At 39.7% G+C, this 24,306-nt stretch overlaps 1 protein-coding gene across 3 annotated transcripts in view; it reads right to left on the bottom strand.

Annotated features, from left to right (window-relative positions):
* Positions 1-24,306, bottom strand: part of HOOK3 (hook microtubule tethering protein 3) — a 134,143-nt gene that overhangs the window by 108,012 nt on the left and 1,825 nt on the right. For all 3 annotated transcript variants that reach the window (XM_003269653.4, XM_030817209.1, XM_030817210.1), the window contains exon 2: positions 17,283-17,368. In XM_003269653.4, the coding sequence (XP_003269701.1) occupies positions 17,283-17,368 (86 nt within the window). The remainder of the gene's footprint in view (positions 1-17,282; positions 17,369-24,306) is intronic.

Raw genomic sequence — 24,306 nt, 5'->3', positions numbered from 1 at the left:
AAAGACTTAAAATTTAAGATAAAACACTGGTGTGGATAAACATATTGAAACGAGAATAGAATCTGAATATCCTTTATATTTTCCTAGAAAAATTTTCTATGGGAAAATTTCCCATATTTCTAATAAACACTAGGAAGGAAGGAAGGAAGGAAGGAAGGAAGGAAGGAAGGGAGGGAGGGAGGGAGGGAGGGATGGAGGGAGAACAAAACTTTTCAAACCCAGCATGAGCCTCATTTTGCAGGTTTTGAAATTGATCCTCTAAAAATTAAATTACGTATCTAAGGACACACACAGAACACCTAAGTTTGTCCTGCTTGAGCAATTGCTAAGTCCAAAAATCTTTCCATAACACCACAACTGTCTCTATTCACCTCAAAAAAAAAAAAAACAGAATGACAATGAGACTGATAGGTTAAGAAAAAAAGTATGTTTCAACTTTTACTGTAACTCATACTGATACACAATCAGTATTAAATTTTACTCAAATTAGCTTAAAATGAAAGCAACATGATATTCAGAATTTTTACCTATTATGAAAAAAGAAAAATGTATTTATTTAGGTAATAAGTGTATTTTTTTAAAGTTACAACTAAGTTACCTCTATAGAAATCTGTTATGATTATTTTTGAAGCCTGTATCATATCATTGGATAACATATTAACTTCATTATCTATTTACTTTTAAAAACGGCTTTATTGAGAAATAACACACAATTTACCCATTTACAGTACACAATGCATTTTAGTATAGCCAGAGTGGTATAATTATCACCACAATCTAGTCTTAGATCACTTCCATCTTTCCAAAAAGAAACCCTATCTCCATTAGCTATCACTCCCGTTTCCTCTTCTCTCCAGTCCCTGAAAACCAGTAATCTACTTTCTGTCTCTATGAATTTGTCTATCCTGGACATTTCATAGAAATAAAATCATACACTATGTGGTCTTTTGTGTCTGGCTTCTTTCAATTAGCATGTTTTTTAAGGTTTATCCATACTGCAGCATGTATCAGTACTTTATTCCTTTTTCTGGCTAAATAATATTCCATTTATAGATATATCACATTTTGTTTATTCATTTATTGGCTGATGTAACTTGGGCTATTTCCACTTTGGGGCCATTATGAATAATGATGCCTTGAACACTGCTGTACTAGTTTCTGTGTGGACATTTGTTTCATTTGGGTATATGCCTAGAGGTAAAACTGATGGGTCCCATGTTTAAAATGTGAGGCAAGGCCAAACTCTTCCAAAGCAGCTATATTTTGCATCCTCACCAGCAATGTATGTTCTCTATAGCCTTGCCAACACTTGTTATTATCTGTCTTTTTAGTTATAGCCCTCCTAGTGGATGTGCAGTAATGTCTCACTGTGGTTTTGATCTGCATTTCCCTAATGGCTAATGATGCTGAGCATCTTTACATGTGCTTATTGGCCATTGTATATCCTCTCTGGGAAAAAAGCCTATCCAAATTATTTGCACATTGAAAAACTGTGTGGTCTTTTTTATTGAATTGTAAGAGTTTTGGTATTTTATTGTTTTAATATTCAGGATACCACCCTCTTAACAGACATATGATGTGTGAATATTTTCTCCCATTTTGTAGGCTGGTTTTCCACTTTCTTTTTTTTTTTTTTTTTTTTTGAGACAGAGTCTCACTCTGTTGCCCAGGCTGGAGTGCAGTGACACAATCTAAGCTCACTGCAACCAATTCTCCTGCCTCAGCCTCCCAAGTAGCTGGGCTTACAGGCGTGCACCACCATGCCCAGCTAATTTTTGTATTTTTGAGTAGAGACAGGGTTTCACCATGTTGGCCAGGGTGGTCTTGAACTCCTGACCTCAAAGTGATCCACCCACCTCAGCCTCCCAAAGTGCTGGGATTAGAGGCTTGAGCCACTGTGCCCGGCCATGTTTTTCCACTTTCTTGATGGCATATTTTGCAAAGTTTTTAATTTTTTTTTTTGAGACAGGTTCCCACTCTGCTGCCCAGGCTGGAGTGAAGTGGCGTGATCACAGTTCACTATAACCTTGTACTTGTATTCCTGGGCTCAAGCCATCCTCCCACCTCAGCCTCCAGAGTAGCCAGTGCTAAGAAACATCACGATGCCTGGATAAAATTTTTCTTTCTTTTTTTTTTTTTTTGTAGAGATGGAGTCTCACTATGTTGCTCAGGCTGGTCTCAAACTCCTGGCCTCAAGTGATTCTCCTGCCTTGGCCTCCCAAAGTGCTGAGATTACAGGCATGAGCCACTATACCAAGTCAAAGGTTTTAAATTTTGATGAGGTTCAATTTATCTATCTTGAACTTTCTGTGTCATATCTAAGAAGCTCCTGCCTAATCCAGAGTCATGAAGATTTATTGGTATATATTTTTTTAAAAGTTTTATATAACTTAGCTCTTACATTTAGGTCTATAATCCATTTTTGCATGGTATAAGAAAAGGAGCTAAATTTATTGTTTAGCACGTGGATAATCATACTCATCTATTTTTGTTTTAAGCTACTTTAGTTGAGGTTCTTTCGTGTTATTAAGAGAAACCAATTTGAGCAAACTTCTGCAAAAAAGGCAACTTACTGTAAGATCACTGATGTTATGGTACTAAAGATAGCTGGGCCTCACCAAGTACTGGACAATACTCTTTGACTTCCATCTTTGTTTCTTTCTATCCATCTACACTATTTTCTCTCCATAGACCAGCCTTTTCCTATTCCTCCATAAACAACACTAAAAATGGTTGCAGGTATGTTCCAAGCCTGTATCACTTCAGTCCAAGCAATTTGTTTAAAGACCAGCTGTCATTTCGTCCCAATTCTAAATCCCCAGGAAAACCTCAATGATCCAGAGAGTCTCTTTTTCAATCCTGGTCCAATTATAGGTAGCCAAAAGGATGGGGGCTGCAAGGAGGACACACAGAACTTTAGGGACCACGCTGGTCAGGAGAGAACTGAGTTCTCAGGTTCTCTGACTTCTCAAAGAAACAGACACCCCCCAAAAGTGTTCTCTTTGCTTAAGACTTAGAAAAATAGATAATCAAAAGAAAAACAATTGAAGTGATTTCTACATTAAAGAGTTATAAAAATCAATTCAGAAGTCAAAAAATATTCAATATTATTTTTGATCCTTAACCTAAAAAGCTATCACTTAAAAAGCACAATCATTAGCAATCAAGTATTGCTTTCCAACTAAAAAAGACTCACACATGAATCTGGTGCCCTGCAGCTGATGACTATCCAAAGCCAAAGAAAGGCATGAACCCACCAGAACCTACCACCCAAGCGGCAAGTCAGGTTTACTCAGCTGAAAGATTTAGTGTTTCTCTCACCGGAAAGTCCCTTACTTAAAAAAAAAAAAAAAAAGAAATCTTTAAAATGTCCAAGAAATTATATACTCCAAGATCCCCAAGGTTTCCCTAGTAAACTTTGAAGCCATATATGCAGGCATTTAACCGTAGCTTCCACTGCCAAAAGTACTTTACAATAAAATATTTCATGTGCAATTTAGAGTAATACATCTTATGAATAAAAGCACTCAGAGAAGTTCAAATACAGTGTTTCACATCAGGCATCATGATACAGCCTGCTTATTCCTTAAAAGATTACCAAATCAAAACCTAGGGACCATGCCTGAGCTCAGAAGGGAAGACAACAAAATCAGCTGCTACTATCATGTACACCATGTATGACACCAGTGACATTTGTATTACATCAGCAACATACCAAGCATTGAACCAGGCACTGCACATTCACAAAAGCACTTCAGGGAAGGTAGGTATTATTATCCTTATGTTATAGTTAAGGAACATCAGACTCAGAAATTAAGTAATTTTCCCAAGCTCAATCAGACAGTTAACTGTCAGAGTTGATAGTACAATCATTTTTGTTAAAACAGATCAGGAGAGTTCAACACATAACCAGTTCTAGCAAAACACTAAGGTCCTGTGGCTAATTATCCCCTTCATGCTCTGTAAACTAGGTCACAAGTAATAAGGGCAGGCATTTCCACTTATTCATTGCTATCCTTCCCAATCCCCCCATGGCTGGTACATAGCAGCTTCTCAGTAAATTTGCTTAAAGGGACAGCACTTAATAAGTTTCCAATCTACTACTTAGGCAAAATATACCAAGAATAGTAGTCTTTAGACTTCTCATATTCAATATTACTTTGCCTAGTAAACTTTGAAGCCATATACGCAGGCATTTAACTGTAGCTTCCACTGCCATAAGTACTTTACAATTTCAGTAATGTTTTCTAAAGACCCCTTAATTAATGGTCACAGGCTAGAATAAAACAATATAAAGGTAACTTTCTCAAAACTCGTAAGAGATGACAGTTCTGCATAGATATGTAAATAACAAGTGGTAATCTTACTGGGGAAGCTCTTCATGAGTAAGAAGCTATTATTAGCTGCTCCCTATGTCCTAACTCCTGCTAAGAGAAAATACACAAAATCATTTCCTTAATTTGCCAGTAACACATTTACTTGTTTATAACTTTTGTACCAGTCACAGCTTAAGCTAAAGGAAAAGCCCACTAATTTTATTTCTTAGAATAATTCCAGAAGTATATTGTCTTACATCAAATGCCTTCACAGAAATAAAAAAAAAAAACCTAAATTTTATTTCTACTGCTAGAATTATTTAAGCAATGTAATTTTCTTTTTTTTTTTTGCGAGAGAGAATGTCTCGCTTTGTTGCCCAGGCTGGAGTGCAATGGTGCGATCTCAGCTCACTGCAACCTCCGCCTCCTGGGTTCAAGTGATCCTCCCACCTCAGCCTCCCTAGTAGCTGGGACTACAGGCATCCACCACCAGGCCAGGCTAATTTTTGTATTTTTAGTAGAGACAGGGTTTCACCATGTTGGCCAGGCTGGTCTCGAACTCCTGACCTTAAGTAATTTGCCTGCCTCAGCCCAATGTAATTTTCTTAATAAAAGCAAATTAAGATGGGATCCAAAACAAACGGATTTGGTTTCATTTCTTTTTTTTTTTTTTTTTTGTCTTTTTTTTTTTTTTTCTTTCTTGGGAGAACGGGGTCTCCCTATATTGCCCAGGCAGGTCTCAAACTCCTGGGCTCAAGCTATCCTCCCACCTCTTGCCTCCCTGAGAGCTGGGATTACAGGCGTGAGCCAGCGCGCCCGGCCTGGTTTCATTTCTTAACATGGCATCTTTACTAGCAAATTTTAGTGTTTTTTACAGATATATTGATTCTTAGGCATGACTATTTCCTAATAATCTTTTAATGACCTAAAATAATCTTGGTCCTCTGCCATTAAATGTGTGTTAGAGTTTACTATAATAAAATTTCATATCCATAATGACAACAAAAATTTGGCAATTTACACTAAGCCCCTAAGTCAAAATAAACAATACAGGTACATAATGGATAGATTCCAACAGACAACTTAGTGTACTATAAAAAATATCCATTTATGAGACATTCCAGCAGGGTCCACAGCTTGACCTTCATCCTATTTTCTTTTTCCCCTTCTCGACCTTTGAAAACAAAAACCAATGGCACTTGGAGGCACAGCTTGGCACTTCTGACCTTACTCTTTCAATCAGCATGTGGTTGTGTTTTAATAAAAAATATATTTGGTCTCTGTCCCTTATTTCCTGGCACTGATCTCCTAAACTCTTGGAATTTCCTGAGTGGAGTGTCTTTTGTAATTCATAAGGAGCTTCCTTTAAACCATACCAGAGTTTACACTAATGAGGGGATTCATTGTGGGCCCCTTTATTGCTTCAGGATGCGGGCTGGTCACAGAGGAACCAACCGACTTATTAGAGGTTGGAACATTCAGCCCCAAAGGGAAAGGGAGAGGTACTGGAGACTGAGCTCAATCACATGATCAATGACCTTAATCATGCCTATGTAACGAGATCCCAAATAAAAACCATTAACAACAGGGTTTGGCGAGCTCCCAGGTTGATGATCACCTCAACGTGCTGGGTGAGAGGCATGCCCAGAGAGGGCAGGGAAGCTCTGCATTGCCCCTAGTTTTGTTTTTTGCCATATGCTTCTTTTCCACTGGCTGTATCCTTACCAAGCTGTATCCTTTATAATAAAACTGACTGTAATTATAGTGTTTTCTGGAGTGCTGCGAATCATTCTAACAAATTATCCAACTTAAGGGAGCACGGGGGCATGGGAACCCTTGAATCTGTGGTTGGCTGGGTAGAAGTACGGGTGCACTGAGGACTATTTCCAACTAGCTGTCTTTTGGCACTGGGACCTTTAACTTTAATTTGTGGGGTCTGTACTGTCAACCCAAAAGGAAGAGGATGAAGCATAAAATATGATTTAAAGAGTTTACCTGAGCCAAAGCAAAGACAGCTGCCGAAAAGACTTAAACCCAAGTAACCTTGGATATGAGCTCCATTTGGCCTTTGTTATGTGCAGGTCTGTATTTAAAGGTTTCAAAAAAGGGGGGTACGGAGACAGAGAGTAGGTTGATACAAAGTTGTTAGAAATTCTCACTGATTTACAGAAATAGCATTGATTAGTGACTGGCTAGACACCTTTAAGCTACAGGTGTGGATTACACTGTCTGGTGCAGCTTTATTAGGTTAATGTACAGCTACTTGTGTCAACAGCAAGCACTTTCAACAGGTGAACACACAGTGCAAAGCGGGAGTAGGATGTGACTGCTGACGCATCTTAATGTCTCTCTGGGTCTTATAATTTAAAAGGACTCATTCCTCAGATAAAGTTCTTTTCTCAATAGTAATTCTGGGTAGTTCCTGTCAGAATTGAAGGACTATGCCCTTACCTTGTGAGGTCTGAGCTAACTCAGGTAGTTAGCTTCAGAATCCAATGGAACTACAGGGCACCTAATTGGTGTCAGAGAAAATGTTGATGGAAAACAAGAGTGGTAAACCCTTCTTGAAAACAAAAAGCCAGGCCGGGCACGGTGGCTCATACTTGTAATCCCAGCACTTTGGGAGGCCGAGGCGGGCGGATCACGAGGTCAGGAGATCGAGACCATCCTGGCTAACACGGTGAAACCCCGTCTCTACTAAAAATACAAAAAATTAGCCAGGCGTGGTGGCGGGCACCTGTAGTCCCAGCTACTCGGAGAGGCTGAGGCAGGAGAATGGCGTGAACCTGGGAGGCGGAGCTTGCAGTGAGCCAAGATTGCGCCACTGCACTCCAGCCTGGGCGACACAGCGAGACTCCGTCTCAAAAAATAAATAAATAAATAAATAAATAAAGAAAACAAAAAGCCAAAAAAAGATAAATAAGCTTTCTTTTAATTTTACGGTTAAACTGTGTAATTCCATATTCACTTATTCAACAAATATTTTCTGGACACCTATAATAGAGCGGGATAAGAGGAGGTGGCAGTATTAAAAAGGGTGGGCAGGGCAGGCTCCACTGAAAAACTGACCAATGTCAGGGGTGCTGGAAGGTGGTGAGGAGAGTGGGAAGGGAACATCTGATGGAGAGGCAGAGGATCTGCCACGCCAAAGCATTTAGGCAGGAGATATTTGGTGGGCCTGGGATGAGCCAGGGAGCCACTGTGGGAAAGAACACTGGGTGAACGAGGCCAGAGTGGTGACAAGTGGCCCACATCACTTAGGATCTCATGTACTACTGTAAGTACTTTGATTCTTAGCCTGAGTGAAATGGGACACTAATGCAGGGTTCTCAGGAGCAAATCTGCTTTACTAAAGAACCACTTCAGTATTCTAGAAGCCAAATTTTAAAAGTATTACAAGAAGATAAACATGGTAAGTGTTATCAAATGATGCTGACAGGTTAGGAGAAGAACTGAGAATGGACCATTAAAATTAGCAATATATGGCCAGGCACGGTGGCTCACGCCTGTAATCCCAGCACTTTGAGAAGCCGAGACAGGCGGACCTCCTGAGGTCAGGAGTTCGAGACCAGCCTGGCCAACATGGTAAAACCCCGTGTCTACTAAAAATACAAAAATTAGCTGGGCATGGTGGTGGGCACCTGTAATCCCAGCTAACTGGGAGGCTGAGGCAGGAGAATCGCTTGAACCCGGAAAGCGGAGGTTGCAGTGAGCCGAAATCATGCCATTGCTCTCCAGCCTGGGAAACAAGAGCAAGACTCTGTCTTTAAAAAAAAAAAAAAAAAAAAAAGCAATATCTACATCACACTAGCCCTGACAAGTGCAGGTTTTTTGGGTCTTGTTTTGTTTTGAGACAGAGTCCAGCTCTGTTGCCCAGCCTGGAGTGCAGTAACACAATCCGATTTCTAGACTTAGTGATCCTCCTGCCTCAGCCTCCCAGGCATGGGAGGTTAGGACTACAAGTATGTGCCACCATGCCCAGCTAATTATATTTTTGTAGAGACTGAGGAAAGTGAAAATCACCTGGTGACCATTGGACAGTCCCTGGAGACAAAAATTCCTTATCTGAGGAATTTAGAAGGGAGCAAAGTCCACCCGGTGACTAACAATTAGGCCACCAGGAGGCAAAACTCCTTATCTGGGGAAAATTAGAAGGAATTAAACTTCCCTAGTATCTAAAGTTGGCATCTGGCTCCTGGCCTCTTTCAACTTTTATAAGTAATTTCTATACATCTCTGGAATGCCACACTGAAACTCAAGTGATGGGGTTTCAGGTTCCCATGTTAGCCAGGCTGATCTTGAACTCCTGACCTCAAGTGATCCTCCCATCTCCACCTCCCAAAGTGCTGGGATTACAGGCATGAGCCACAGCGCCCGGTGCAGAAATATTTTTAAAGAGAAAAGAAATAACAGTTTGCTTCTATGCTTAAGGATGTGATCCGGTAGAGGAGGGGCAAATGATGATGCAGGAAAGAGGGGAAAACTGGTAAAGTGATGATCTTGAGTAGATTTAACCAGAGTTGTGGTATTGTCAAACAAATACAAAGAAATACGAGAAGGGCCAAGGAACTAAAAATGTGTACAAGGAGTGAACATGATTGGCCATGGAATCTCAGCTGACTAAGAGGAAAGAGACAGAACAGCATGCAGGTGAAGGGCCATGAAGTCCCATCAGTGCTAGAGAACCGAAGAATTCTTGGCATCCTGGTACCAGAGCAAGTTACAGGGAATGACAGGAAGTAGTGATTAAATAGTGGTAAATAGAAAACTGAGATTGTGGAGGGATTACTTATTATTCATAATTATAAGGTATAGGGCATAATCATGGGAATGAGTAGGTGAATATGAAGTTGGGTGCAAGACAAGACTAATGGAGAAGAGCTCAAGAAACTGAGAGGCAACAATATGAAAAATCATCTAGGTGCATACTTAAATCACTAAGAGTTTAGACAAGAGTAGTATATCCATCCAAACTGTTGGGAAATGAGGGAGAATTACAGTAACAATGAAGGGCAGAGAATGTTGTCACAAGATTCAAAATTATAGGGCTTTAGGAAAAATGAAGGTGTGGCTAGAAGCAGTATGGAGGAGCACCACCATGAGTTTCCTGGTATATGAAGCCTGTGGGAGAAACAACAGCCACCACTTGAGAAGCCTGACAAAGCAGTGCTGTTAGGAGAGAACCAGATTTCTTTCAGATCAAGCTAAAGGGAACCAAAGGTGAATCAGGGCCAAGCATTTACTGTTTTTCTGGCGTATGTACTGTGTAGGTTCACCAAGAACTAACTACAAGTTCTACAGCATCAACAATGAATTTAAATTCTTTTTTTTTTTTAATGACTGGCAAAGGAAACATCACTAATCATTATTGAAATGAAAATTAAAACCACTAGACAGCCACTAGAATGGCTAAAATGAAAAGACTGACCTTAGCAAGTGTTGGTGGGACTGTGGAGCAACAGGAATCCTCATACACTGTTGATGTAAATGTAAATGTCACACTGGCTTTGGAAACAGTTTGGCAGTTTCTTGAATATTAAGCATAGACCTACCATATGATCCAGCCACTCCTCTCCTAGGTGGAACAGAATACACCCAAGGGAAATTGAAGCATATGTTCATACAAAGAATTGTACACTAATGCTCACAGCACCTTTATCTGTAATAGCCCCACTGTAAACAGCCCACATGTTCATCAACGGATGAATGGATATGTAAATCGTGGTATATCCATACAATGGGAAATGCACAAACTAGTAATACAGATAACAACATGAATGAATCACAAAATTATACTACATGAAAGAAGAGTCATATTTCTTCCCTCAAAACATACTGAGTCCATTTATATAAAATTTAGAAAATGCAAATTAATCTATAATGACAGAAAGCAGAGCAGTGTTTGCTTGGGGATGGGAAACAGGGTAGCAGGAAAGAAGGGGTTACAAAGGGACATGAGGACACTTTTAGAAGTGATGGATGCATTCATTGCCTTGATTGTAGGGATAGCTTCACAGGCATATACACAGGTGAAAATTTATCAAATTGTATACTTTTTAAAATGTGCATTTATTATATGTCACTTTCATCTCAATAAAGCTGAAAAAAAAAAGTGGGAAGCTCTAAAAAGAAATGAGCCATCAAGTCACAAAAAGACATGGAGGAACCTAAAATGCATACTGTAAGTTAAAGAAGTCAATCGGAAAAGGTTACATGGTGTATGGTTCCAACTATATGACATTCCAGAAAACGCAAAACTATGCAGACAGTAAGTAAAAAGATTAGGGTTTCCCGGGTTTGGAGAGAGGGATAAATAGGTGGAACACAGATACTTATGGCAGAGAAACTATTCTGTTATACTACAATGGTAGATACATAAAACACATTTGTCAAAACCCATAGGATGTACAACACCAAGAGTGAACACTAATGTTAACGATGGCCTTTGAGCAGTATTGATGTGCCAGTGTTGGTTTATCTATTGTAACAAATATACCATTGTGGTGGGGGAAGGCAGTGTGTGGTGGGCAAGGAGGATGTGGGAACTCACTGTATTTTCTTGCCAATATTTTAAAAACTTTTTAAAAATTGTAAAATGTACAACATAAAATTTACCATTTTAACCATTTTTAAGCGCACAGTTCAGTGGTATCAAATGCATTCACATTGTTGCACAACCATCACCACCACCCATCTCCAGAACTTTTTCACCATCCCATACTGAAACTCTTTTCCACTCAATTTTGCTCTGAAGGTAAAACAGCTCTTAAAAAGTCTATCAATTTTTAAAAACCTAAGTAGGGGACATGAATCTACATAGACAAAAAGAATGAGAGAGATGTCAACAGCAATAAAATTTTGAAAGCTGTAAAGCAGATAAAACAAACAAAACAACTTAAAAGACCAAACAGATATAAAAACTTCTACTAACAAAAAGCATACTTAGATCCACTCACATTTCAAATTGCTCCTAAAACTACAAAATGATGTAGCTTCTCACTTGTCAGCTCAGACAAAATGAAAAGGACTGATGTTTCCAGTAAAATCCTCTTTTTGGCACCCACTCACCTGGCTTTCCTCCTACCTCTCTGGCCGCTCTGCCAGTTGCTCCTCTACCCAACAATTAAAGGCCAAATTTCAAGGCTCAGGGTACACATTTTTTCCTTCTTGCCCAATATTCTCCCCTAAAGTGATTTAATCCACACTTACAGCTTCAATTAAGAGATATTCAAATAGATATCTCCAGTTTGGACTCCTCTTCTGAACTCTAGACTGTCAACTTCACATTTCCTCTTGATTTTTCAATACCACTCGGATTTGATATCCCCCAAACTACACTCATGACACATCCAGCTTCCTTCCACAGCAGATCTTTTCTCAGTGTTCCAATATCAGTGGTTTATATCCTCTTCAGTGTATTTGCTTAAGTCAAAAACCTAAAAGTCAACTCCCCTGCATACCAACCATCAAAATATGCTGATTTTATATACCATTTTGAGACCACCCACTTGTCTTCATCTTCTTCAGCACCTCCTAGTCAGTTACCATTATCTTCCTTCTGAATTACTACAAATTTCTTTCTAACTAATTATCCCTCATCACCCTGGCCTCTTCCAATTCATTTTATACCTGCAGCTAGAATATTTTTCAAAATGTAAATCCAATTTGTTAATCCCCCCACCCCCCGCCAAAGCCTTCAACTGCTTCTTATAGCCCTTAGATTATGTCTTTTTTTTTTTTGAGACGGAGTCTTGCTCTGTCGCCCAGGCTGGAGTGCAATGGCACAATCTCGGCTCACTGCAACCTCCACTTTCCCGGTTCAAGCAATTTTCCTGCCTCAGCCTCCCTAGTAGCTGGGATTACAGGAGCGTGCCACCATGCCTGGCTAATTTTTGTACTTCTGTAGAGATGGAGTTTCACCATGTTGGTCAGGCTGGTCTTGAACTCCTGACCTCAGGTGATCCACCTGCCTCGGCCTCCCAAAGTGCTGGGATTACAGGCGTGAGCCACCGCGCCTGGCCTCTTACAGCTCTTAGAATAAAGACACTGCTCTGCATGGTCTGGCTCCATCTACCTTTTCATCCTGATCTGTACCATGCCCATCCTTTGTGCAGTAACCACTGGCACCTTTCCTTTCCATAGCAGTGCTCACCATATTCCACCATCCTGCAGGGCCTTTGAGTAAGCTCTTCCCTCTGTGAAGAAATCTGTGACTTTGAGATTTAAATTACCTTTACTTTCTTGGGTAAAATGTTCATGACCTCCTAAACTGAGTTAAAAATATACCTTGTGTAAACTTTCATAACATTGTGTACTTCTCTGTACCACTTGTTACAACAGCAATTTTGTTCTCATAGTTAATTAAAATGTTTTCCCCACTTATGAACCTCCTGAGGGTGGACACCATCTCTATGTGGCTGGTAGTTTATCAGCCATGCTGGACACAAAGTAGCCATTCAATAAATATCAAATTGACAAAGAAAGAATCAATGTTGGTGAGGTTGTATATATCATACAACTATTTAAAATAGATACTGTGTAACAATATGGATAAATCTCACAGACATTATGTTGAATTTAAGACAAACACAAGAGTACATACTGTATGATTCTACTTACAAGACATTCAAGAACAGGCAAAACTAATTAATGGCACTGAAGTCAGAATCATGGCTATCTTTGGCATAGTGGTATTGAGTAGCGAGGAGCTGGAAATGTTCTGTATCTCAATCTGAGTGGAGGTTACAGGAGATATGCAAAACATACATGCAAAATCATCACTCTTTGTAGAATGCTCTTCTGTGTGACATATCTCAACAAAAGGAAAAAAAAAGGAAGGCATTCTAAGGAAGAAAGAAAGATTGAAAACTAAGTATCGATAAGAAATATGCCCATAAGACTTTGGTAAATGAAAAGACCACTTTGCAGAACACAATGTATATTATGATCTTGTTTACTTCAATTCATGAAAAAATTTTTCAAAATTTACATTGACAAACTGTATTTATGGGTACAAAACTGATGTTATGATATACGTATACAATGTGGACACATTAAATCAAGCTAATTAGTATCCATTGCCTCAAATTTTTATGTTTTATGGTGAGAACATTTGAAATCTGCTCCCTCAGAATTGCGAAATACACATTATTATTAACTATGGTCACCATGCTTTGCAATAAATCTCAAAAAAATATATTCCTCCTAACAGAAACTTCATGCCTTCTGACTATCATCTCCCCATTCCCCTCGGCCCTCTGCCTCTGGTAAACACCATTCTACTCTGCTTCTATGAGTTCAATTGTTTTAGATTCCACATAAGTGAGATGGTATTTGTCTTTCTGTGCCTGGCTTATTTGACTTAGCACAATGTCCTTCAGGTTTGTCCATGTTGTTGAAAATGACAGAATTTCCTTCTTTGGGGGCATGGGCACGTTGTTTTATGCCTTTAATCTCAGCACTTTGACAGGCCAAGGCAGGAGGACTGCTTGAGCCCAGGAGTTCAAGACCAGCCTGGGCCACACAGAGAGACCCCATCTCTACAAAAAAAAAAAAAAAAAAAAGGCTGGGTGTGTGCGTGCCTGTGCTCCCAGAAGCTACTAGGGAGACTACGGTGGGAGGATCGTCTGAGCCTGGGAGTTTGAGGCTGCAGTGAGCCCTGGTCAATCGACTGAACTCCAGCCTGAGTGACAGAGTGAGACGCTGTCTCAATCAATCAATTAATAAAGGCTGAACAGTATTTCATTGTGTACATATACACCACATCTTTCTTATCCATCCATTCGCTAATAGGCACTTATGTTGCTTCCATAAATTGGGTACCTTGAATAATGCTGCAAGAAATGTGGAAGTGCAGGTAGGTATCTCTTCAACATACCAGTTTCAAATCCTTTGGCTATATACACAAAAGTGGGATTGCTGGATCATATGGTAATTCTATTTTTAGCTTTTTGTACAGTTTTCCACAATGGCTGTACTAATTTACATTCCCAAAAACAGTGTACAAGTTCCCGCTGCTCCACATCCTCACCAACACTTATCTTTCATCATTTTGGTAATAGCCATTCTGATAGGTGTGAGGTGACACCTCATTATGGTTTTAATTTATATTTCCCTGGTGATCAGTGATGAGCATTTTTTCATATGCCTGTTAACCATCCGTGTATCTCCTTTTGAAAATGTTTATTCAGGTCCTTCATGCTTTTTTAAATTCAGTTATCTGTTCTCTTGCTATTCAGGTGCTTAAGTTCCTTATACAGACTGGATAATAACCTCTTATTAGATATATGGCTTGCAAATATTTTCTCCCAGTCTGTAGTTTGTCTCTTCACTCTGTTGCTTGTTTCCTTTGTCATGCCAAAGTTTTTAGTTTGATGTAATCCCATTTGTCTGTTTTTGCTTTTGTTGCCTGTTTTCGGGTCAAATTCAAAAAATTATCCCCCAGACCAATATCAAGAAGCTCTCCCCCTACGTTTCCTTCCAGTAGTTTTTCAAATTCAGGAGGATGTTTAAGTCTTTAATCCATTCTGAATTGATTTTTGCATGTGGGGTGAGATAAGGGTCTAACTTTATTCTTCTGCATGTGGATATCCACTTTTCCCAACACTTTTTACTGAAGAGACTTGTCCTTTTCTCATTGTGTGTTTGTGGCACCTTTGTGGAAAATCAACTGACTATAGATGTATGGGTTCATTTCTGGAATTTCTATACTGTTCCACTGGTCAATGTGTCTATTTTTATGCCAGCACTGTGTTGTTTTAATTACCACAGCTTTGCAATAGAGTTTAAAATCGCGTAGTGAGATTTCTCCAGCTTTGTTCTTTTCGCTCATGATTGCTTTGGCTATTTGGGGTCTTTTGTCATTTCCATATGAATTTTATGAAATGCATATGAATTTAGGTTTGTTTCTTATTTCTGTGAAAAAGGTTATTGGAATTTTTATAGGGAATGCATTGACTCTGCAAATCACTTTCGGTAGTATGGACATTTTAACAATAATTCTTCTAATCTATGAACACAGAGTATCTTTCCTTTATTGGAGACTTCAACTTCTTTCATCAATGTTTTACAGTTTTCAATGTACGGATCTTTCACCTTGTTGGTTAAACAAACGTATTCCAAAGTATTTTATTTTACTTGGTAGCTATTATAAATGGGATTGTTTTCTTGATTTCTTTTTCAGATAGTTTGTTGTTAGTACTTAGAAACACTACTGACTTTTGTAGGTTGATTTTGTATCCTGCAACTTTACTATATTCATTTACCAGGTCTAACAGTTTTTTTCCGGAATCTTTATGGCTTTTTGTATGTAACGTCACATTGTCAGGAAACAGTGATAATTTCACACCTTCCTTTCCTATTTAGACACCTTTCACTTTTTTTTTTTTTTTTTTTTTTTTTTTTTGCCTCATTGCTCTGGTAAAGACTGTTGAACAGAAGTGGCAGAGTCAACATCCTTGTCTGGTTCCTGAAATCTTGTTTTGATGAAACAATATATATATACTTTCTTTCTTCTGGTTTCTCTAAGTGATAAAGATCCTACTCAAACTAGCTTAGGCAAAAATAATCATGTATTGAACTATACCTGTAAAGTTCACTTAGCTAGGCCCACACTCTCAAATAATTTTTATTAAGAACTTCTAGAGTGAAACTCTCTAGACAATGGGAAAGCTAAAATTAGGGCACCACTCAGAGGGGACCATGAGAATGACAAGATTACTCTTCTCAGAGTGCTCAAACCAGGGTAGGCCAGGTTTCCAGTGAGCCTTCTTGAGCTTCATTAAAAAACCTGTGTGCCTATATATCTGGAAAAATGTACCATGCATTTTAAGTTATAGAAGAAAGTAAAAACAAGCTGTAGTGTTCAAACAGGAGTCCCCAGTTCTAAAGGCAAAGAGACAGATAATCTAAAATGTTGGCATCTGAGCTCTATGGCAACTCTATGTAGCTAATTGCAAAGAAAATCAATAATTCATTTAATAATGACACTGATTTTCAACAGAAATGCAGGGCAACCCAGCTAGTGACATGTAAATCTTTTTAAATCATCAGGCTGACAAGTGTTCAGGGCTTCAAAATATAAAAGTATCTGCAAATTACAACAAACCCAATGACTTCTTAAATTCACACATAATCCTTTATTTTAAAAAATTCCTAGGTCAAAAGTTGATAGTCATATAATATCAATTTCATAACTATAATGTTTTCAAAGTACTTAGAAGAACTGGGTATGTTTTATATATCCCAAACAAATACTCCTTCCTTTAGTCACTCAACAAACATAAGCACCAACAATGCATATTAAACTAGGAGGAACTGCTGATTTTGATCATTTTGACCTATAAAGAAGAGCAATCTCATATGGTTCAACATAAAACCAGGCATTCGCCTGTTGCTTGGATACAACAGTGAAAACAAATTCCCTGGCTCCATGTGGAGTTTACATTCTGTGTATATGTGTTTGGGGATGTTGGGGCAGTGAATGAACAACCAAATATATGGTATATCAGATGGTGTTACAAACTTGAAAGAAGAACACAAAAGCTTAAGGGGGATAAAAAGTATAAGGGAATTGTTGCTATTTTATATGGGTACTCAGGGCAGTGCCACTGATGAGATGATATTTCAGCAAAATCCTAAAGAAAAATGGAGTAAGCGTCTTAGATACCCCTGTAACAGCAAAATCTGGCCACTAACAAGAAAATTTCTGCCAAGCATATGCCAAAAAATACAAGAACAAATAATTCTGCTAAAACCATTAGAGTACTAAAACAACCACAGCCTTTATTAAACTTGCAACCCAATCTATACCTAACAAGTACATTCCATCAAAACTAGTGCTGCTGCCGCCTACAACTCTTACTCTACACACGTTTCATGTGAGTACTTTGTTTTTTAATCCATGTTTTCAACCTAATAAATATCCATGTATAAGAATACACATAAAGATAAGCAATTCATTCTTACATCTTTTGAAGAACCTGGGCCATCACAACCCCATTCGTTAAATCTTCCACGGTCTGGCATGGTGCATCCACATTAAATGTCTGGATCTGAAGGGAAAAAAAAGGAGGAGGAAAGAGATTCTGTGGTTACCTATGTAGAAAATTTCTTAGGCTTTTTTTTTTTTTTTTTTTTTTTGAGATGGAGTCTAGCCCTGTCACCCAGGCTGGAGTGCAATGGCCTGATCTCGGCTCACTGCAACCTCCACCTCCCAGGTTCAAGTGATTCTCCTGCCTCAGCCTCCCAACTAGCTGGGATTACAGGAACGCACCACCATGCCCTGCTAATTTTCTGTATCTTTAGTAGAGACGGGGTTTCACTATGTTGGCCAGGCTGGTCTTGTACTCCTGACCTCAGGTGATCTGCCCGCCTCGGCCTCCCGAAGTGCTGGGATTACAGATGTGAGCCACCGCACCTGGTAAAAAATTTCTTAGGCTTTTTTTTTTTTGGTGATTATCTCATCTTAGGGATTGGAATAAATTTTAAAAAGAAGTCTAATTGGAAACTTTTGCCTTTAAGGGAAATGTCCTGCCAAGTATTACTGTAATTTTTCCCCACTGGTAAAAGAGAAATCGTGGTGGATACCGGGTGGCTTCCCAGCATCCATTCTACTCACACAAGATCAATCTATGAAAATCACGGCACCTTCATCCCCTCTACCAGTGACTGACTCAGGGACACACAGGGAAAAGACAATTTGGACTAAAGAGAGATAAGGAGACGCTTCTGGGAAAGAAAAGCCAATCTCCTGTTGATTTAAGTATGCTGCCTCCATTACTGTGAGCAGTCATCTCATGACTACAAAGGCAATCATCTTAAGATTAGACCAATGCAGTGAAAGGCAGAGAGAAGAGCTAGAAAGAACTATATCCCCTCCACGACGGCACTCCCCCACAAAAAAAAAAAAAAAAAAAAGAACTATGTCCTTAAGGTAAAAACTGAACTACTGAATTTAAAAATCTTGATGCCTCCTGGTCTGTGAGATGAATTCATTTATTCTTTACATCTGGTGAGGTTGCAGTTTCTGTTACTCAGAGGCCAAATATGTTTACACAGATGTAGAAGTCACACTTAGAATGGTTAGGTTAGATATTCACTTCATTTTGATTTCAAATATATTCTGAAACTTTGTATTAATCGACATGATGTAGCCAAGAAATGTACTTTCCCTAACAGTATAAATTATCTCTCAAAGTAAGAAAATGTAGCTGAGCCAGCAATGATTATACCCAGTAGTGTACTCAGGATTTAGAAGGAAATCAATCCCTGAGAACAGACAGACACAGGCCATCCTCTCATAGAACTTACAACTAGGGAAAATGAAACAGTATAATAGAAGTGTCAACAGCAGGCATAAAGATGAGAAGTGAGAGTGGGATGCAATCTAGGTATGAAGAGCAGCTTGGTACAGATTGGGTAGGGGTAAGAACTGGAGGAAGAAACAGAACAGGGGAAAATAAAACGGTGAAAGACAGGGCAAAAAACTGAAGAATTAACATGTAAAACCTTAGAAGCCACATTAGGACCTTATCCTATGAATAAAGTAAGCAAAGGATTTGAACAGGAGAGTGAGCCATGAGGTTTGCATTGTATTAATATAAGATCTGGCCAGGGGCGGTGGCTCATGCCTGTAATCCCAGCACTTTGGGAGGCCGAGACGGGCGGATCACGAGGTCAGGAGATCAAGACCATCCTGGCTAACACAGTGAAATCCTGTCTCTTCACTAAAAATACAAAAAATTAACCAGGCGTAATGGCACACACCTGTAGTCCAAGCTACTCTGGAGGCTGATGCAGGAGAATCGCTTGAACCCGGAAGGCGGAGGCTGCAGTGAGCCAAGACCATGCCACTGCACTCCAGCCTGGGCGACAGAGCGAGACTCCGTCTCAAAAAAAAAAAAAAAAAAAAGATCATACCGGCTGCAGTATGAAGGAAGGAGTGGAGGGAAAGAGACAGGAAGACCCATTTGAGTAGGTTTATATACTAACACGGATGAAGCTAAACTCAGTACTGACAATGAGAATACTGGGAATAACACTCAGGTGACCATGTCTTCACACATATTTTTATTTATTGGGTTAGAAAAGAAGTAAAACTGCCAGGTCAAAAAGTGTATGAACATTTTACAGTTTTTGATAAAACTGTCAAACTGCCCTAAATATATACTGTAGTAAGAGAATAAAAGAGAATTTATTCTCTTACTAACGGTGGGTGAGTGGCTACTTCTCTGCACCGTATCATTTATCTTTTTTTTTTTTTTTTTTTTTTTTTCAAGACGGAGTCTCGCTCTGTCGCCCAGGCTGGAGTGCAGTGGCGCGATATCTGCTCACTGCAAGCTCCGCCTCCCGGGTTCACGTCATTCTCCCGCCTCAGCCTCCCGAGTAGCTGGGACTACAGGTGCCGGCTACCACGCCCGGCTAACTTTTTTGTATTTTAAGTAGAGACGAGGTTTCACCCTGTTGGCCAGGATGGTCTCATCTCCTGACCTCGTGATCCGCCCGCCTCCACCTCCCAAAGTGCTGGGATTACAGGCGTGAGCCACCACGCCCGATCTCATTTATCAAATCTTTAAAAGACAATTATTGGCCGGTACGGTGGCTCACGTCTGTAATCCCAGCACTCTGGGAGGCCGAGGAGGGTGGATCACAAGATCAGGAGATGAGACCATCCTGGCCAACACGGTGAAACCCCATCTCTACTAAACATACAAAAAATTAGTCGGGCGCCGTGGCGGGCGCCTGTAGTCCCAGCTACTCGGGAGGCTGAGGCAGGAGAATGGCGGGAACCCGGGAAGCGGAGCTTGCAGTGAGCCGAGATCGCGCCACTGCACTCCAGCCTGGATGACAGAGCCAGACTCCGTCTCAAAAAAAAAAAAAAAAAAAAAAAAAGACAACTATTAACAGTACAGTCAGTAGCTTCTTCATATATAATACAGGAGAGTCTTGCAGGTAGAGACAGTTATGGTGGTAGAGGCCCAGGGAATTATCTTAAAGATCCTCATAGCAAGTTTTTACTTGTGTCTATTTGGGAAAGGTGATAAGAGGATCCTTCCAAGCTACCCTGACACAAACCTAATACCTGGTAGAGGTGCAATAAATGATTAGTAAATGAATAAATGAAACAAATAAACACCATATGCGGGAACTGATTTTGAATTTTACTCCATACTATCTCCAGCTGCCTACTCACTAGTAAAAGAAATAAGCACTTAAAAGAAATAAGCACTTGCTTTCATTCTACAGTTGCTAAGTCAATGGCCCATTTTCAAAAAAGAAAACGCAATCTTTCTTGTAGGTTTGTTTAGAAGGAAAAATAGAGGCAGCAGTAAGGACTATGTCTCATTCTTCTCTTTATCACTGACCTCAGCACAATGCCTGATACGAACAAGCCTTCAGTGAACGCCACTTTGAATGAAGGGAGCTAATTCTAATCCCTTGTTTCGCCCTGTAAATTTGGACAGGATGTTTGATCTCTCTCAATATCAGTTTTTCCATATGAAGAAAGATTGGGGACGGCTGGGCGCGGTGGCTCACGCTTGTAATCCCAGCACTTTGGGAGGCCGAGGAGGGCGGATCACGAGGTCAGGAGATCGAGACCACGATGAAACCCTGTCTCTACTAAAAATACAAATATTAGCCAGGCGTGGTGGCGGGCGCCTGTAGTCCCAGCTACTCGGAGAGGCTGAGGCAGGAGAATAGCGTGAACCCGGGAGGTGGAGCTTGCAGTGAGCCGAGATCGCACCACTGCACTCCAGCCTGGGCGACAGAGCCAGACTCCGTCTCGAAAAAAAAAAAAAAGAAAATTTATCCCCTAGTTTATTTTTGGGGTGATGAAAATGTTCTTGGAACTAGATAGTCATGATGACTGCACAATCTTGTGATCATACTAAAAACCAAAAAATTACACTTTAAAAGGATGAATTTTATGGTATGTAAACTGTACCTTAATTTTTAAAAATCTGTCACATACCAGTTCTCTGAGCTAACATCTATTTCAGGATAGCAGTACAGTAAAACTGAAAGACAACTGCACCTAACTGTATTAAGGCATGAAACTCTACCTGAAGGGTTATAATCTTTCTTTTAATTCCAAGAAGCTCTATTACCACCACCCAACCTCTACCTCCCCCTCCCCAACAAAAGCATGAGAAGAGTAAAGCATGAGATCACCTGGAATTACTATCTCTAGAGCAATGGATAATTTTGCTCCCGAGGAGACATTTTTGGCTGTGAGTTGGGTGCTATTGTCATCTAGCTGGTTGAGGCAATGGGATGCTACTATTAAACATAACGCACAGTGCAGTGCCCACAGCAAAGAACTGTCCAGCGCAAAATGTCAAATAATTTTCTAGAGCCGTGGTTCTCAAAATGTGGTCCCTACGTCACCAACAATGGCATCACCTGGGAACCTATTAGAAATACAAAATCTCAGGCCCAGCCCAGACCTACAGAACTAGCAACTCTGGGCATCTGTTGTTTTAGCAAGCTCTCCAGATGATGCAGATCAACACTAAAGCATGAGAATCTCTGGTGAAGTTAGCAAACATAAAGTTAAATATCAATGCAATCAAAACACAGAGGTGAAGTTACAAAGTCATGTACAGTTAGTATAGAACAAAACTAGGATTTGAACCCAGGCTGCCTAATGTCAGAACCTGTATGTACTCTTACGCTATACTATCTTTTTAAGGACTTTAACTTTTGTACATCAGTGACTTACTTATTCTTCCATTACAGGACAAAAGTTGTTGGCAGAATCGAGTTAGGTAGAGGAGAATCGAATGGGGAAGATACGACCATAATAATTATACCACCCCCAATTCTATATACTAGTATGCATTTTATAGGCTGCCAAATAAGTAATACGAAAACAATAAGGACATATTAATGTTGCTAGGTTACCCCAAAGTGTACCGAGCCTATGTGATGACTTTTTTGTCATAACTTGGTAGCATTATAGACTTCGTTTTTCAGTCTCTAAAACCTGGAAAAGTGCTATCTTTTCATCGAGATTCACATACAGTTCAAGAAATTAGGCTTGACAGGTCTAATAGGCAGGGCAAATTTTGACTCAGAGGGTGGAGAGAGGAGGCACAGTGGAAATTTTCAAGCATGTCCTGCTGAACTTGCTTGCATAAACTTTGATTTGGAATTTAAGCTTAAGATGTTTCCCCTTGGTAAGATGATACTTAACTCTTTTTGTAACTCTCTCTTCTGAAAAAATCTGGAACATATGGTTCTTGGGCTAGTAGGCTGTCTCAAAAAAAGGGCAATTTATCCAGCATGTGAGGCAATGAGATGTTCCATTGAGTTCTGTATAGGTAACAGAATCATCCCTTTAAGTGCTTAAGCTTTTATTACTTTAGCCATTTCTAGTGGAATAATTTCTAAAATGTACTATATACATCTCTCCAATCTCAAACTAAATGCTATGTAGTGAAAACAAACTTTTATCTGATACTCAGGAATATAATTATGATCTTCAAAAATTGAACATGGAGGCTCTAGAAGTACATAAGGCTGTCATCCCAAATACGGAATCATACAGCTCTTAGATCTTGTCTGTCACTGACAGTTGTCTGCATTTTGCTGAGTGTCAGTCACCTTCTAGCTTACTGTGTGAGAGCAAAACCCCCCACACAACCAAATTGACTAGAGGTTGACATAAAATCAAGAAAATTAATCTAAATGAGTCTTTTCTTTGGAGTGTATGCGCACATTTTTGCTTGCATTTAGTTTTAGAATTGTGCTTAGCATTAATCTGGCTTACAGATAGGAGGGGTGATAGTATACATTTAAATGTCATCAAACACTGCTCATTGAAACATTTATTCTGCTTTTTATAATGACAGCTAAAAGAAAACAAACCCAGAATTCAAACTCTATTTTGAAACATGTCTTTTAAAGTGTTTCCAAGGCCGGGCGGTGGCTCACGCTTGTAATCCCAGCACTTTGGGAGGCCGAGGCGGGCGGATCACGAGGTCAGGAGCTCGAGACCACGGTGAAACCCCGTCTCTACTAAAAATACAAAAAAATTAGCCGGGCGTGGTGGCGGGCGCCTGTAGTCCCAGCTACTCGGAGAGGCTGAGACAGGAGAATGGCGTGAACCCGGGAGGCGGAGCTTGCAGTGAGCCGAGATTGCGCCACTGCACTCCAGCCTGGGCGACAGAGCGAGACTCTGTCTCAAAAAGAAAGAAAGGAAAGAAAGAAAAGAAAGAAAAGAAAGAAAAGAAAGAAAAGAAAGAAAGAAAGAGTTTCCAAATCTTAGAACTGTACATTTTCATGAACACTGCCCTCCAATTTTGTCGCTGATAATCTCTAATCTTATCCAGAAATTTTCAGTGATGAGTTTCCAGTGACATTTCAAAAAGCCTATTCTACAATACTATACTCCCTGACCTCTCTACAGCTGATAATGTGGATTACTCGTTTTCTTGACATTTTAGGAGATTCTAAATAGATTCTCTCATGTTGTCAGGTTCTGTCAGTAGGCTTTCAAACTTCTAAGATTTCTCCTCTATATTTTTATCAGCATTTCTCACTTAAATAAATGCAATTACTACCTACCATATTTTGTGGATGCCCTTCAAATACAGACGGTCCCCAACTTAGGATGGTTTAACTTCAGACTTTTCAACTTTACAATGATGCAAGAGATACACATTCAGTAGAAACCATACTCTGAGTGCCCATACAACCATTATATTTTTCACTTTCAGTACAGTGTTCAATAAATTGCATTAGATATTCAACACTTTATTATAAAATACGTTTTGTGGTACATGATTTTGCCCAACTGTAGGCTAAAGTAAGTGTTCTGAGCACGTTTAAGGTAGGCCAAGCTAAGCTACCATTTGGACGGTTAGGCGTATGAAATGCATTTTCAGCTTAACGGTATTTTCAACTTATGATGGGTTTACCGGGATGTAACCCCATTGCAACTTAAGGAGCCTCTGTACACCTCTTTATTTCCATGTCTTTTTTTCTC

This window comes from Nomascus leucogenys, chromosome 8 (genome assembly GCF_006542625.1).
Source record: "Nomascus leucogenys isolate Asia chromosome 8, Asia_NLE_v1, whole genome shotgun sequence".
Classification (NCBI taxonomy): domain Eukaryota; kingdom Metazoa; phylum Chordata; class Mammalia; order Primates; family Hylobatidae; genus Nomascus; species Nomascus leucogenys.
Note: the sequence above shows the minus strand (reverse complement) of the source record. Positions and strands in the feature narration are given on the sequence as shown.